Raw genomic sequence first — 15779 nt, 5'->3', positions numbered from 1 at the left:
AGTGGTCATGGTTACAGTTCTACGTCCAAAATAGCGTTCTTGCTTAGGGAGCATCTACTTGACTCGAGGGGTCAAAGTCCACCTCCAACAAAAGATTTTTTCCAACTTATCATAACCAAAACTAAGGTTGAGAATTTGTATTAGCTTACATATATAAAGCAGAGTCTCAAGGACCAGTTTGGTAAAGAGTTAAGTCTTGATAAAAAGCACTGTGCAAATGTAACTGAGGCTAGCTTAATGTGCACCTACAAAGAGAGTTGACTAGCTAGCTAGATATAAATGATATCTAATGTTACATACCTTGTAGGCTAAGTTGAAGGACTTCTATACCAATCAGTGTAATTATCACATCGATCACATTGATTTGAGTAATCAGGTTAACAGTGAATTGTTGGCCAGGCCTGTATGCAACCCTGTAATCTTGTTCTAGGGATGTAAATTTTCATCTTGCCTCAGGTCATTTTGGATTCATACAATAGTCACCATGTTCTCCTAGAATGAACTCATAATATCTTTTCTTTGCCCTAACTGTTTTGTTTTTTTTCTAATTTTTGGGTTATCTGAGAATCTCACTGCAGCAGTACACATTACTTCATACTGAAAACTGTTTTTTAATTTTGTTTGGAGAAGTGTTACATTTGGCCACTTTGTTTGGGCCCAGCATTTGATTAGATAGAAAAAGTGTGCTCCTCTAGGTTTTCAAGAATTTGACCCACCAAACTCTGATTTGCCTCTCGTGATCTTTAGAACAGGTTGGTGCTGTTTTTGCGTAGAGTATCCTGGGACATACCATTTTATTTTGTCAAGGAAAGATTGATTACCTGGAGCGCATACCTGATGTCACATTGCTCAGGATCCTGTCTTGCACACAGCAGGAAGATATAACACTGGTGGCACAGGTTTCACATAGGTTCAGACAGTACAGTGTTGTCTTTATCAGACGACACAGGCGTTGTGTGTAACTCTTTACAATTCTTTCTCTCTCTCTCTCTCTCTGGCATGTATGTTGGTGCTTTTATGTATCTATACATTGTACACCTATACATCAGCGTTGTGTTTTGTGGTTGGGCTGAACCAGCTCTGCAATTCTGAGACATTTTGGAGCAGATTGTGAGGAGTCAGTGTGCTGAGGTCACCTGTGACATGGAGGGCGTAGCGAATGTCATGGACTGGTGTGAGATCTTTTTTTTTTTTTTTACCCTTTTCAATACTAGTGGTATAGAGAAGCAAGCAGTGAAGCAGTTGGACAGTTTCATTACTGTATTGATTTTACACTGTGAAACAAGAGCCAGTGTTTCAGTGTGGTTTAGTGAGTGTTCTTTAACATTTTAGAGCTGAGATATGTGATCTACAAATATGTTTATTCCATAGGTTTCAAGGTGCAATGTGTGAAGACCTGTCCAAGGTTACTCCAAACAAACAGAGGGCTGCGTATCACCAGAGTAACCGCAAACTGTTGCTCACTATACCCTTTGCTGTGGTCATCTCTGGCTGAAGTCACTGTAGGTAGTTAGCTCAGTTCGCCGTGCAGCTAGTAGCCCAATTTGGTGACTAGAGTCTTCCTGGACTGCAACTTTGATTTACAGGTGAGCACGTTGGTGTTTACACTGCAGGCAACAGAGCCCGGCAGCCTCGCAATCAATATGGCTAGACACCAGACTGAACAAACATAGCCTCATTGTTCTAATGTTTTAACTAAAACTCTGGCCACATCTTTGACGTTGCACCACTAAAAGTGTTGAATACCCTGCAATACAAACCAGTATTTTGATGCATTGCCTTTTTCTTGTAACACTTTGTATGGCAACAATTACCACCAGCATTCAACGGATACAGGCCATTACTTGCAAGTTATTTATGCTGCAGGGAGAGTAAAGTGAGCATTATTACTTCTAAATTAAATAAGCATACTGTATGATTCGGGCTGCAATGGTATGAGATTTTCATGGTATGACAGACATCACAGAAAACATCCAGGTTTCACTGTGTTACCGTACAGATCATTACATTATCATCATCATCATCATCATCATCATCATCATCAGTTAAAAAGACATTTAAAAGAAAGAAAACAGAAGGATTTTTTTGTTGAATGAATACTTTATTATAATTTATCGATGGATATACAATGTGACATAAACTTGAAATACTGTTTTTTTAAACAGCACTAGTACAGTGGAATTCAATACTACAGATAAGCAAAGGTACATGATGCAATTACCACCCATTTTCATACCCAGTTATATTTTGAGAGTGGTATATTGCTGCAATACTATGTATAATACAGATTTAGTGCAACATTGTGTTTCCTGATAAACTAATAAAACATAATCTAAAAAAGACTTATAACAAAAAAATATTGGTTACTGGTTTGTTTCTATTTTCCTCACAGTCCCAAATAACAACAACACAGCACCAAACGTGAGTCTATCCAATCTTTCAGTCTATAATAGAGTTGAGGAAGCAATCATAAATGGTGCCAGGCTGCTAAAGGGCCAGGCTGCCAGGCAGACAAAACTGTACAGTGGAAAGCACGGTTTGCAGGGAATCAGCCTGAACGCAGGTGGTTTCGTTATTCTGTATCCATTGAATTGTCCAATCCATTTTTACTTCATAATGTCAAATAAAAAAACTTGTTTATAGTCAGTTAGAGCAACCAGAGTCAACATATGGAGGTAAATGTTCAATTTCATGTTGTACTTCCTGTTTACATTTGCCAGTGAACTGTTCTTGCGCCCTCTGCTGAAAGCTCCTTGGCACCCAGTGCTGTCTCTGCCTGCAGTCAGCCTGCGTTTGTATGTACTCTCTGCACTGTGTTCATTTGTGCAGCCAGCAGAGGGAGCAACATGGCAGTGAAAACTAGAGTCAGATGATGGGAGGAGGAGGAGGATCAAGCAAATAAACCCTTGGGTAACGTGTGCAAAACAAGTGTAATTCTGGTTACCATATCCAGGCCTAAAGAGTACAACGCACTTATTCTGGATTGAAACCTTGTTTCAGATACGTCTGTAAGGGCATCTGCCTCTCCGGTGCGACCTCACCTGAAACCAGTTGCGTAAGACAAAGGTATGCACTGTCTTTTTTTCTGTTTCTAACAGGTACCTTAGTGGATCAGAAAGAACATATGGTACAATAAATGTTAACAAAACGGCTACGTACTAAAAGTACCGTCTTTGTTATTGTCACAAAATAGAAACACAAACATGAGTCATTCCAATATTTTATATTTTGTTTTCCAGGACATGTTAAAAAGCAGGTCATTTTCAAACAACAACAACAAAATTCCCCTCAGTATTAAATAATCTCCTGCCTGAATGATAGCTGGATGTTGGAATGATCTGACATGACCGCATACAGCCCTGACGGGTAGGTACTATGGCCTATTATTAGCCTCTGAACACTGGATACCGCCTTCTCAGCTGAGTCTGGTCTGGGAGGAAAAATATTCATTACGTAACAATAAAGGATCTGTCTCCCGACCCACTTCCTGAATACCACAGCAGCAACTAGGCCCCAACTGTGGCAGAGCGGAAGCCTCATCCATTTGTTTGCTGGAGCAGTGGCGGTTGTTTGCTGCTTATCTCTTGCCTCCACACATTCACCACGCCACCCCTCCTTCTCAGCTCCTCTTTATAGGTCAGTGATGCAGCGGGAGTGACGCAGCAGCCTCCAGAAGGCAACTCTACACAGCAGGAACAAGGAACCTCTGCCAGAACCATAGTCCACAGGCAACATCCAGACAGCAGTGAAGAAGGAAGATAGTGAAGGCCTAATCTAGGCCAAAGGGAGAACGGTAGCCTTTCCTGCTTCTAAACAAACAGCGGAGAGACATCCACAGCGGCAGAGACGGGCCCAGCAGGACCGTCTGCACAGAAACATTTTGGTAGGCAAGTCCAAGTACGAGTGCTTGTTAAGGCGGCAACATAAGTGCTACCAGGGATGAGTGTCTTTGTATGCTAAGAGTGTGAATGCTTTGAGAATGAGGATGAGGCCTAGTCAGCCTTGTTCTACGGTCTGTGCCTCTCTGCTGATGAGCGTCTCTACAGGCCGAGGCTGAGTTTACTGAGCATCAGAGGCTCAGAGGCCGGTAAACTTTGTCCTGTTTTTTTTTAAATGCATCCTAGCTGTGATGTGGAGGGCTGGTGACAAAATGCTGCTTACATAATACGTCAATATGATCCACTCTTCAGATTAATATCTAAGGGTTTAAGTCTGGGCAGTACATTTGATTTCATTTGCATCTTTGATTTCACATTTAACTTTCAGACTAAGAAGAAATGTTTTCCTAGTTAATTCATTAACATTATAGCCTGACTAGTGCTGGAGTTTTGGGGCTGTTGCCAGTGGTGATATTGGGAAATAAAACAAATCAGATATTGATTAGTGGCTGATGTAACAGAGCCAAGATATTTACAATTTAACAACAAAACTTACTGTCCCAAATTACGAATGTATCTAGAATAGGCTAATATCGATCAATTATATCTGCTAGCTGGTTCCCAACTAAAGATGTTCCTATATGTTCCTTCCCGATACCGATATATGAAGTAGCCTATTGGACAATACTGAGCACTGATTTGATACCAGTGCGTTAAAAAACATATATATTATTATCATTTAACAGCTTTATACTGCTAACCCTGGATCGATGAGATATGATGATGCCTGATGTGATATGATTGTTGTCACTGTTGTACGGACTGGCTCAGGTTGAACCCTCTGTAAAAAAAGTTTAAAAAACACATACAGAGAATGACTGCCATAGAACTATCTTCAATACATAATTTGATCAGTCATAATTGAAAAAGAACACAAATATCGGTCCTCAGTAATGTGTAAACTTGCCTACACGAGACAAGAAGTTTAGCTTGTGTCAGAGGCATTTCCGATTCTAGTACGGGTATCCGTACCCTATTCAGAACCCTGTAACCTGCCCGAATATGGAAAATATTACTGATGGCTCAGAAGTTAAAAAATGGTCCACTATGGTAAAATTTTATGTTAAAAATTATTTTGAAAGCCACAGCTGCATTTCATTCTATACACAGTTGTAAGTAAACAGTCTATACAGTTCATACAAATTAGCAATTGTTTTGTGTTCACAGGAAGACTATAAGATGGACGTTTGCACAAAGACTTAAGCCTTGTGGTCTGCCCCGAATCAAAACCAGCATTCACTTCAAGTCTCTGAAGCTACTGCAGAGGACTGGAAATGAGGACACAAACTAAAAATGCTCCAGAGATATAAATGTATAAGTATTCTCTTTAAATGCCACTGATGGAATGACTGCCTAGATCTTAGACACTGGCTCACAGAAAACTGCAAATATACTGCAGTCAATTAAAATACATAAAATTGTCCATAGCCTAGCTGTTTCTTTGCTGTGAATTTGAGAACATTTTGACCAACAGGAGTCTCTGGAAATCACAGTCAGCTGCGGTGGCTGCTGCATACTCGACCAGACTCCCCCCTAGTTTCCCAAATTTAGATTTTCTGGCTCCTATTACAGAGAGTATGTACTGCAGCAATTTTAGCCACTACGATTGTTATCTATTCTTTGGTCTTTAGGTGTCACACCAACATGGCCCAGTGTCACACACATTTTAAGGTTTAATTACCTGACAGACTGGTACACTGGCTGGTCCCTCAGGCTAATTTAAGGGGCCAACAAGTAAGCAGGCTGTCAGCACCAAAAGTAGACCACTGAGCCTGTGGTTAATTGTGTGTTCATTAAACCTGTATAATGTGATATATCAAGGACAGAAAAGGGGAAAGGACAATACATCAGCTAAGATTTAGCGTGATTGCTGACTGTATTTCAAGCGACGAAAGCACAGACTCCCCTTAAAAAGCACATTTCATTCCTTTAGGACGATGAGTGCATGCATAATAATACAGCACCTGCTACTTTGTCTTTTGAACTCAACAGTACATACAATTACATGGCACTGAAACTAGATTAAAGTAGGTCTCGGCCAGCATGAGTAGAGGACCCACACAGTCATATGACTGCACTGAGTTGTGTAAATAAAAGAGCTGCTTCCGAGCTCAGAGGCTAGCGAGAGGCTCACAGTGCCATGTCGGGTTCAGCTTCCTCCCCTCCCCCTCGTCTGCAGTGCTGACGCATCTGCTGCTTTTGCATCAATCAGCAGCGTCTACATAGGTATACCGAGAGTCCCCACTGATAGCAGGACTCTCTCTTCCCCCTCAGCCTTGCATTCAGTTTGCACGCTTACTGCAAATGTGAGAGAGAGCATCGATGTTGATCGATGAACATCTGTCCTGTGACTGCTGTGATGCACAATAGGACAGCAGATTCTGCCATCTTCTCTCGGCTTCTGCATTACCTAACCACAGTGACTGCGTAAGCACGGACGAAGGGCTTTGGTGTAATATACTGCTGCACAGACAGAGAGTCTGTGTGCACAAGCCTGAAACAGATGGTGTAGCGTTATGCATTCAAGGTGCATGATCCCTGTTCTATACAGATAATTTAGTTTCATGCAAGAGACGTTTTTGCTTTTGGTCAACATCGATGCATCGGGATCTAGTCGATGCGGTGCTGGGGAGGTTTAATACGGCATTTGTTGCACTCCTCACTCTACGCTGCTACCAGCAATACAGCTGAGTGTTCTCTCTGGCTGTAGCATCGACTACTGAGCTCGCGTGTGATGTAGCACCCAGCATCTCTCCGCTCTCCCTACAGCCCTCTGCCATGCTTAATAAAAGTTGCCGTTTCCTGCTCAGTGGCTCCAGAGCGAACGCTTCAGTTGCCCAGCTAGCACAAAGGCAGACCCATACTCCGGTTTAGCTACATGCTGTATAGCTGTGAGGAACTGCGAGTTATTTCTATAGCTGTAGCAAGACAGAAGAGGGACAGTCAGAGGAGGGCAGGGCAGATCTAGCCCAGGACCTGGGCTGCATGGACAGAGGCGAAGGACGTTGGAGCTTGAGAGATCTGCACACAGAGAGGGAGGGAGAGGAAGAAAGACGTCAGAAGAAGCTCTGCTTCTGACAACACCACCGTTCAGCGACCATCATAGAAAAAAAAAAACTACTTTCGCCTTGCCCTCACGAAACTGTTTTTCACGTATAGTTGGGTATGTTGAGGGTTTTAGAAAAGGGATACTGCACAACACTGTTCCTGTTCGCCCAGCATCGTTTTCTCTGATTTACTAAGGTATGTTTTGCATGGTTTCCCCTCAATTTATAACCTGTTTTGTTGCGGAAGTACGCTTTGCAGAGGTGCGTGAAGTGTCTTTTGCTTTGATATTTCGCTCTTTGTTTGACAAGACTGTCTGTATGCTACACTGTCATTTCTTGGTTTGTGGTTTAGCATGTGGGGATTTTTATTTTACAAGTCGAGACTTAAAAAAATATTTCACATGAGCTCTGAAGGTAAAAGAAGGTTGGGGTGTGGCAAAATCATAAGCACTGATGACAAATTCAAAATTTCCGCTCAGCATGTGGTGGCAAAAAAACCACAACAATTGGTATAAATTGTTAAAAGTGAAAGTGGTAAAGTAAAATGAAAACAAAGAGGAAAAGATGAAACCGTGTCTGTGAGCTGCACCAACTGAGAAATTAGTATAAAAGCGGTGGCACATCACTTGCTGTTATCAGATGAGAAAGTCCTTTGGGTAGCATTTCTCCTGCAGACAAAGACACACAGACCAATACACATGCACAAAGTACATTAACGCGGAGACAAAGCAAACCTCGATTGCTCTGTAGATTGCTGTGTGTTGCAGGTTCTCAGAGAGGGCAGGATGTTTGTGGGAGAGAGGGGACCAAATACCCGGACAGCTAACACGGTCACTTGCCATCCAGCTGAATCCCAATAAGTGCTGCGCCATAGCATGTTGCCATGACAACGGAGGCCTGTCTGAGAAAGAAGGCAGGAGGCTGGTTGTGTTTTCAGCAGCCTGAGAAGCTTAAAGAATGGCGGCCATATTGCATTTGTTGCACGAACGTGAAACTGGAAATTAGAGGGAAAAAAAAAAGATATAACCATTAAATGATCTACATCACTTTGGAGTTTAACAAAAAATACCTTTAAATCTGTTACCTTGAAGAATTACAAGCGATGCGTGATGCAGGGACAGAAAAATAAGCAAACCACGAAACAAAGTTAGATTCTACGGAAGCCAAGAGCAGCCATGCTTGCATATATTTTTGCTCTCATCTCGAGATCAAGTTAATTATTTCTTTATCTCGAGATAACAACACTTGTTCTCTGGTAATAACAGGTTAATTTATACATCATATCAAGAAGACAAGAGGCAGATTTCCTGAGATAATGAGATAACTGATTGAAATGATTTTTGTTTCTCAAGATCACAGGATAAGTAATTGACGTAAGACTTCTGGAATAAGAACAGCGAGAAGTAACATTTCCAGCTCAAATCGGTTGTTATATATTTGTCAAGACTTCTTATATGCATGTCAATATGGCACTCCTCATCCTTGATAAACATTATGAACATTATAATGATAAACATTGCCGGTAATTTAATGTAACTTGACTGGAATACACTCTGTGCTGACTAAATCTCATATGGCGTAATGACAAAGAACACGCGAAGGAGAGACATAAAATATAATCATGGTGCCTCCGGGGCGGCAGATAGCCAAATCATCTCCGGAAGAAACGAAATCATCGTCTCATGCTAAATAGCAAAGTCACTGTATGACTCTGAGTCACAGTAATATCAAAAATAACAGTAATATCAAAAAACAACTGCTCTCTGATCTTAAATTGGATATTTAATTAAAGGCGATGCAGGTGCAATGATTCATCACTTACAAGAACAAGCTGAGTGAGTCTTAGCGGGTACAGTCAGCATGCTACATGGGGCACACTAAATGACTCAGTATGGACTCAAACCAAACTGACTCTGATATTAGTAGGCCACTATTAGAACAACATGCTGACTGATACATCCTCTTTCCCAGTAAGAATGGATGAACTTTAACTTCCTCTAGGGGTTGCAGATTGTAGATTATGGTAGTTTACTGTCAAAATTCACAAATGCTTATTTGTCCATATACGAAAACTATGCAATACCCTGTCTGACCAGAAATACATAAGTGTGTGCCCAGGTGTAACAATTGGAAGATGTGCGTCCCTATGATATAGTATTACAATGTTTTTTTATACAGCAGCTTCTTTGAATAGGCTAGAGATGTTATTGTTTCTGCTCTTCATGGCAGCGATCACTGTACTTCTGTGCTACATTACATTACAACAGTGGAACTTCCTGGCAGCCATTTCACTCATGAGGCATCAATTAACTGTTCCCTGTCGTTAAAGTTGACAAAAAAAACGTACAGGAGGAAAGTAAAAGGGCGCCTCTCTACTGCCGACTGACAAACAACCGAAGAAGGGAACGTATGAGTCATCAGTGCGTAACTGTCTGCATGTCATTTTCACATTAACCTAGACGACTGAACCAGAGCTAATGCAGAGCTGTGGTAGCACACCAAATAGATTACCACCAAAATTGAATTATAATAAGTGATGATAACAAATAAATGTATGACTGAGTGCCCTGCAGCATATTTTGCCAGGTGCAGGTTAAGACCTCTCACATTAAGAGTACAGTTGTTGTTCTTAGAAAGATGGGAGTACTCTCGTGGCTTGGACCTGGGATTAGTTCATAGCCTACTGGGGGTGGTCATAACAACAATATTCCATGTATAATAAACTAGTTAAACCACAGAGAAAATGATCAACTGAACAAAAAGGAAATTAGTAGGCAGACCAGAAGCCATTGCATATAGGATGTTATTAAGACATCAAGCATTTGGTATCAATATAAAAAAAAACTTTTGAATCACAACCTTAACACTACAATTACAGGTCAGAGGCAACATGTCTGGCACAAATTTAGTGTCCTTTGACAAAAACATTTTTCTTGCAGTACCAACAGTATCATTAGTATTGTCAACATGCCTTCCCACATAATTCTTAATAGCTGGGATTTTAAAGAACACCCTTATCAAACATAAAGTAGTTACTCAAAACTGGAATAGCAATCAATAGGTGCATATCTCCATCAAGGCCAAATTCTCCCCTTCTGTACTCACATATAGATACCAGCCAGCTAAATATGCCTATTTTTTCATCAAGATCCAAACACATAATGTTATAGACAGTGAGAAAAAGATCCTGAATCCATCCCTTTATCCAGAAGTTAGTGGGTCTATTCTGGGTCGAGAACCATCCTCCATCAAAACGATGTATTTGTTAGTCCATCAATGAGGTCTTCCCTACAATAATAGAATGAAACAAGGCTTTACACAATGCCTTATTTAGCCTCTAGGAGAGATTAAAGATTGCCTCTACACAGGGAAAACAAGAATAGGATACAGGAAAACAAAAGACGGGAAAAGACTAAGGTTTCACAATTTACATTAGATAATCTTTGATCCTATGTGATCCTGTCGTCTGTCCTAAACTCAGTAGGTGACCCATTCATGAATGTTTAAAGTAACCCTAACCCTTTGCAGGGATTTTCTTTAATGAAACAGGATGGAGATTATGATGCCTTGACTCACCAGAGCTGTTGACCAGACTGTTGGCACTGGAGCTCATCTGTCAGGACATTACCGCCATCTAGTGTTGTAACACTAGAAGAGCTAAAATTATTTTCAAATACAAAATGTACACACATCTTCTGGATATTTTTTTACAGTATTATCCAGATCCACCATTTTGTAATAAGCTGATATTTCTTGTCTTCTTTATTTAGATGACTGTGGTGTCCCCATGCACTCAGAACCTGATGGATAGTGCTCACCCTCACACTGTGCTGAGCAAACTCAACGAGCAGCGCTCCCAAGGCCTCTTCTGTGATGTTACCATCGTGGTGGAAGATGTTAAGTTTCGGGCCCACAGGAACATCCTGGCAGCCTGCAGTGGGTACTTCAGGAACGCTCTGACAACCCCTGAGACATGGAGCTCAAGCCAAGTGCTGGAGCTGATGGACCTGAAGTCTGAGGTGTTCGCCAGTATTCTCAACTTTATCTACTGCTCAAAGGTGACCTCACCTGGAGCAGAGGACACAGGGGGGCTAGTGGAAGCTGGAAAAAGACTTGGAATCCCTTTTTTAGAGAAGCTTGCAGAACAAGAGAAGCAAGATGAATGTGTGAAATACAATGACCCCAGCACAGCCCCATTGTCGAAAAAAACAAAGAAAGAAGCTCCCAGGCCCGACGAGATAGACAGTGCAAAAGGGCCACGTATCACCAATGCCTTTTCTATGACTGAAGTGTGTCCTGGGAACAATCTTTTCACCCCTCTGGTTCAAACTGATGGGGAGAGGCAGCCACCAGATGCGGGACAGCTCCCATCAAGTTGCCCCATAACCTCTTGCCTCAATGGAAGCAATGAGACAACCCAAGCCCTCTCAGAGCACTCATATGCAGTGAGCAAATCTACGGAAGGCAAGGATAGCAGTCAGTGGGACAACAAGAAGGTCTGTAAGCCAGCAATATCACAGCAAAAGCAACTCATTTACAGGAATGCAGGCCCACTTAAAAAACGCCACAGGCTGAGAGGCACTTTGGGTAAAAGTATACTTCCAACACCAGCTGAACCAGAGACAGATAAACCAAATGCAATAAGCCCCACATTACCTGATGATGTTCCTGCAGCACCTACTACAGCCATGACACCACCTCCACTTTTCTCAGAGGCAGAAACAGACAGAAATACAGACCATGGGCTTCCTATAGCCACTGACAATGTTCCAATGGAGTTAGGTCCACCAACCCTTTCACCTCACCCAGAAGAAAGCATTTCAATCTACGGGTGTGATCACTGTCCGGAGATATTCACAAATAAAGCTCTTCTCACCATTCACTCAGAGGTACATAAAAAGCGTTTTGTCAGTCATTTGTTTTGCAAGTTTTGTCACAGAAAGTTCATACACCTCAAACGACTACGCAACCATGAGCAGGTCTGTCCCAGAGTAGCAAGAGGCCCGCCTAAACTAGACGCTGCTGACTTATCAACCAAAGAGGTCCATTCGGATGACATGGCCGACATGGAAAGCATCCCATCACAGATTCCTTCTGCTGACCTCTCCACACCTTACGCCGCTGAGCCGCTTCATGTGGACCAATCAGAGCCTCCACAGAGTGAGAGGCTACTGAGGCCAGGTGGCAGTCAGAGGAGATACAACTGCAGTGTCTGTAAAAGGGTCTATGTCACCATATCCAGTCTGAAGAGGCACGAGAATGTACATTCCTGGCAGAGGGCTTATCCCTGTCATTACTGTAATAAAGTGTTTGCTTTGGCAGAGTACCGTACTAAGCATGAAATCTGGCACACAGGTGAACGCCGTTATCAGTGCATTTTCTGCCTCGAGACATTCATGACATATTATATTTTAAAGAACCATCAGAAGTCTTTTCACGGCATTGATCCCAGTCTAGCCGTTAAGAAAAAATCCGCCAACGGTGGGCTGAAAGCCAGCGTTTATCCAATCAAACTCTACAGGCTTCTGCCCATGAAGTTTAGAAAGAGACAATACAAGACATATAGTCAGACATATTCAGAGAGTGTTGAGAGAGGGGACCAAGCTCCACTAGACAGCAACTCCCTCATCCCTCCTTTTGAAGAAAGTGGTCTGATCAGCCACCCTGATACCGCTTCATTCCCTCTGACATTCATGGCAACAACAAAGATGGTGGCACCGGTCATGCCTCGCATCAGCTTTGACAAGCCATGTGACCAAGATACTGATCAAAGTCTGGACAGTGAATTGGATATTCAGAGAGGCACAAGAAAAGAGGGGGAGAACAGAGATTCATCCTTCATCAACTATGCTAGTACCTTCTCTTTTCAACCTGGTACAGAGTCTCCTTCACTGGATGATCCTTCAGTTCTAAGTAACTCAGGGCACATCAGTCATAATGTGCCATTCTTAAACTCTTTGAACACCGTTAAAAAGTTGAGTGAGCTATCAGCTTCAGCAAAACGAGTTGAGGAAATGACCAAGGAGATACTTCAATCAAGCACTGAGAATCTGGTGCGCGATAAGATGGTGGGGGCAAAGACAGAAACATACATTGCCAAACCCGCATGCCCAGGCCCATCTGTGGATGGTGCAGCCATGCCTCTCTGTCAGATAACAGTGAAAATAGGCAATGAAGCCATCATCCGCCGACAAATCAAAGGATCTAAGCTCTTCCCTAGAAAGAAAAGGAGAATCAGAGATCTGAGTGTGGAGGAGAGTCTGTGCACTCCAACAAGGGAAAACTCAGAGAGCCCCAGACTCCGCCTCAGACAAGAAGTCACTGCTGCCACAGAGACAGAGACGTATGACGATCCCAATGACTGCGACACAGCTGATATGCTTTGGCGTCCCTACTATTCTTACAAAGCTAAAAAGAAAAGGAAGAAGTTGAGATTCAAGCACAGAAAAGCTTTTTTTCACCGTCATCCCGAAACATCTGGGGACAGAATTGCTGATAGTGAAACCCACCTTGATAAAAGTAGTTGGCTGACAGACGGCATCTCAGGTGTTAGTGCAGAGGGGAAACGTGGTCTTAACAGGAACCCCAGCCCCAGGGCCACCTACAACTGTGACATCTGTGACAGCTCTTTTATTACAGAGACCGGTCTCAGAGCTCACGTTATTGGTTCCCACCCATGTTTCTGCCGGACCTGTGGAAAACAAGGTCCCCCTGGTGAAGTACCTGCCGGAGGTGATTACATCTGCAACAACTGTATGGAAAATGGCTCCTGCTTCGATAATACACCCCGGAGCCCAAACCCAGAGAAGAAGTATCGCTGCTCTTTCTGTCCCCAGCGTTTTCTCTACCTTGCCACCAAGAGAAGCCATGAGAAAAAACACCAGGAGACGAATGAGGAGGGATATAATTATGATAGCCTCACACCATGTTCTAAATACTCAGCACACCTGAGTGAAGACAACAGACAAGATACCATCAAAACAGAAGACAGTGACAATCAAGGGAGCCCAGACATAAAAAATGAAAGGCTGGAAGGAGGAGGTTTTTCCATTGATAAAATTAAGCCTAAAATTGAGGATACAACTGACTTTATGTCTTTGACGACATACCAAGACACGTCATACTCCAACATTAAAGGTCCACCGTCACCCTGCACTGACCCATTGCTTTCCTTGACGCCCTCAAAGGTGAAACAGAAAGTGCAGAAGAAAAGGCTCAATGCACATCATTCTATGCATCTCATCTCAAAAAAGCAATCCCGTGACAGAGACAATGACAGCAACAAGGATTTTTTGATGGGCCCAAGAACGACCAATCACAATGATTGTGAGAAGCCCTTTAAACTGTTTAGGAGAAATGACTCTGAAACTAAAGGCGCCCACATTGCTATGCACAAGCCAGATAAATGGATGTGCAAAGAGGAGCCATTTTTTTAAAGACCTTCGAGAACTGCGGCAAACAATAGGCAGAAGAGAAATTGAGGCTCCGCTTCAAGCCACTGCATTGGTTAAGAGATCTAAGAGTTGCAATGTTGTCTTTGCAGCTGAGCTCAATAAAATGTTTTGAATGGACGACACTAAACAAAAGGACCTAATATCAGCGTAGGCGGCAATTTATTCCTTCCTTAACTCGATGAATGACTGATTTTTTCACCTTTGTAGAAGTTGTTTTTTGCATAATATAGGACCCTCTGACACAGACTGTACTTTGTCCATTGTCTATGCATATATGGCAGACTCAACGGTAACCTCAAGAAAATATATGAATGTTGGTAACGTTGCTACAAACAGTGTGCGATTTCAGAGCATTGGTAGAATGTGTTCGACAACTGAAGAGCTGTCTTGTGTGGTTACATCTTCACTTCTTCAAAAATATGTCTGGGAAAACAATATGAATTTTACACATTTCTGAATCTCCCATTCAGTTACTGTAACTGGCATTGATAAGTTGCACTTTATAGTTAGACTATGCTAATCTGTTGGTTAAATACTTTGATAATTCAATTTAAGCACCATTGATATGATTCTAATTTATAATTAACACATGGCACCATTGAGATTAAAGTTACTACTTTTGTGTGTTTATGTATAAAATGTGTAAAAGTATTTAAATAAATGTTGTTGATATTCTAAACAATTACATCCTGTCCTCCTTTAGCCTACTTAGAGATACGGTAAATGCTATGACTATCAATTCACAGTAATTAGTAACCACTGACCAACACGTTAGACTGACTGATAAGCACATGTACTGATACGACAATTTCCCTAAAAGGCATGCAGTTTTTTGTTTTTTTTGTTTTGGGACATTTTGAATAGCAAGATTTAAATCGTCACAAAACCTGTTCCACAGCAAACAATTTCTTAAGTACAAAACCACATGGTGGCCTTCTGCTCCTCCAGGTCCTTCAGGGACCTGCAGCCCATCTGAGAAATTCATTCATCCCCTCGTTCTTTCACCCAAACTGCATCTACATGTAGAGCTGGGCCCCGAGACGCAATTTCCAGATGTTTCCAAATTATTTGCTTCTTTCTAAGACTGGTCAAGTGATGTCACAGATGAGTCATAAATTGTGGCTATAAGTTGCTGCTGCACACTGATTATGCCACGATTATGCCATGGAGTCACCATTTTTACCAAATTGTTCTCAATGTGGCGTGTCATTTAATAGAAGATATCCTATAGCAACACTAATGGCAACAATTAAAGTGATGTTATTGGTGCTATTACAGATTGAATGTGAGCAGAATTTTTATTTACTTTGTATTAATAATTGGGAAACATAGCTAATGGC

The 15779-nt window shown here is 41.9% G+C and overlaps 1 protein-coding gene across 4 annotated transcripts; it reads left to right on the top strand.

The window, feature by feature from the left end:
* The first annotated feature begins 36 nt into the window (after positions 1-36).
* On the top strand, positions 37-15124 carry zbtb38 (zinc finger and BTB domain containing 38). 4 transcript variants are annotated; one of them, XM_037080493.1, is made up of 7 exons: positions 37-181; positions 1372-1586; positions 2166-2910; positions 3001-3066; positions 3624-3883; positions 5106-5250; positions 10756-15124. In XM_037080493.1, exon 7 carries the CDS (start codon positions 10756-10758, stop codon positions 14419-14421), a length of 3666 nt encoding a protein of 1221 aa, XP_036936388.1. In that variant the 5' UTR covers positions 37-181; positions 1372-1586; positions 2166-2910; positions 3001-3066; positions 3624-3883; positions 5106-5250; the 3' UTR covers positions 14422-15124. The 4 variants fall into 4 exon arrangements, with proteins under 4 accessions (XP_036936388.1, XP_036936395.1, XP_036936380.1 ...); XM_037080500.1 differs by lacking the exon at positions 5106-5250; XM_037080485.1 differs by lacking the exons at positions 37-181; positions 1372-1586; positions 2166-2910; ... (1 more) ...; positions 3624-3883; positions 5106-5250 and adding an exon at positions 6958-7181.
* The last annotated feature ends 655 nt before the right edge of the window (positions 15125-15779 follow it).

Source organism: Acanthopagrus latus, chromosome 2 (genome assembly GCF_904848185.1).
Source record: "Acanthopagrus latus isolate v.2019 chromosome 2, fAcaLat1.1, whole genome shotgun sequence".
NCBI classification, from domain to species: Eukaryota; Metazoa; Chordata; class Actinopteri; order Spariformes; family Sparidae; genus Acanthopagrus; species Acanthopagrus latus.
This window is presented reverse-complemented; position numbering and strand designations above follow the sequence as displayed.

What these genes read in the sequence shown, in the direction of transcription:
- zbtb38 (XM_037080500.1), top strand. Translation starts at nt 10,756, where the DNA reads ATGACTGTGGTGTCCCCATGCACTCAGAACCTGATGGATAGTGCTCAC.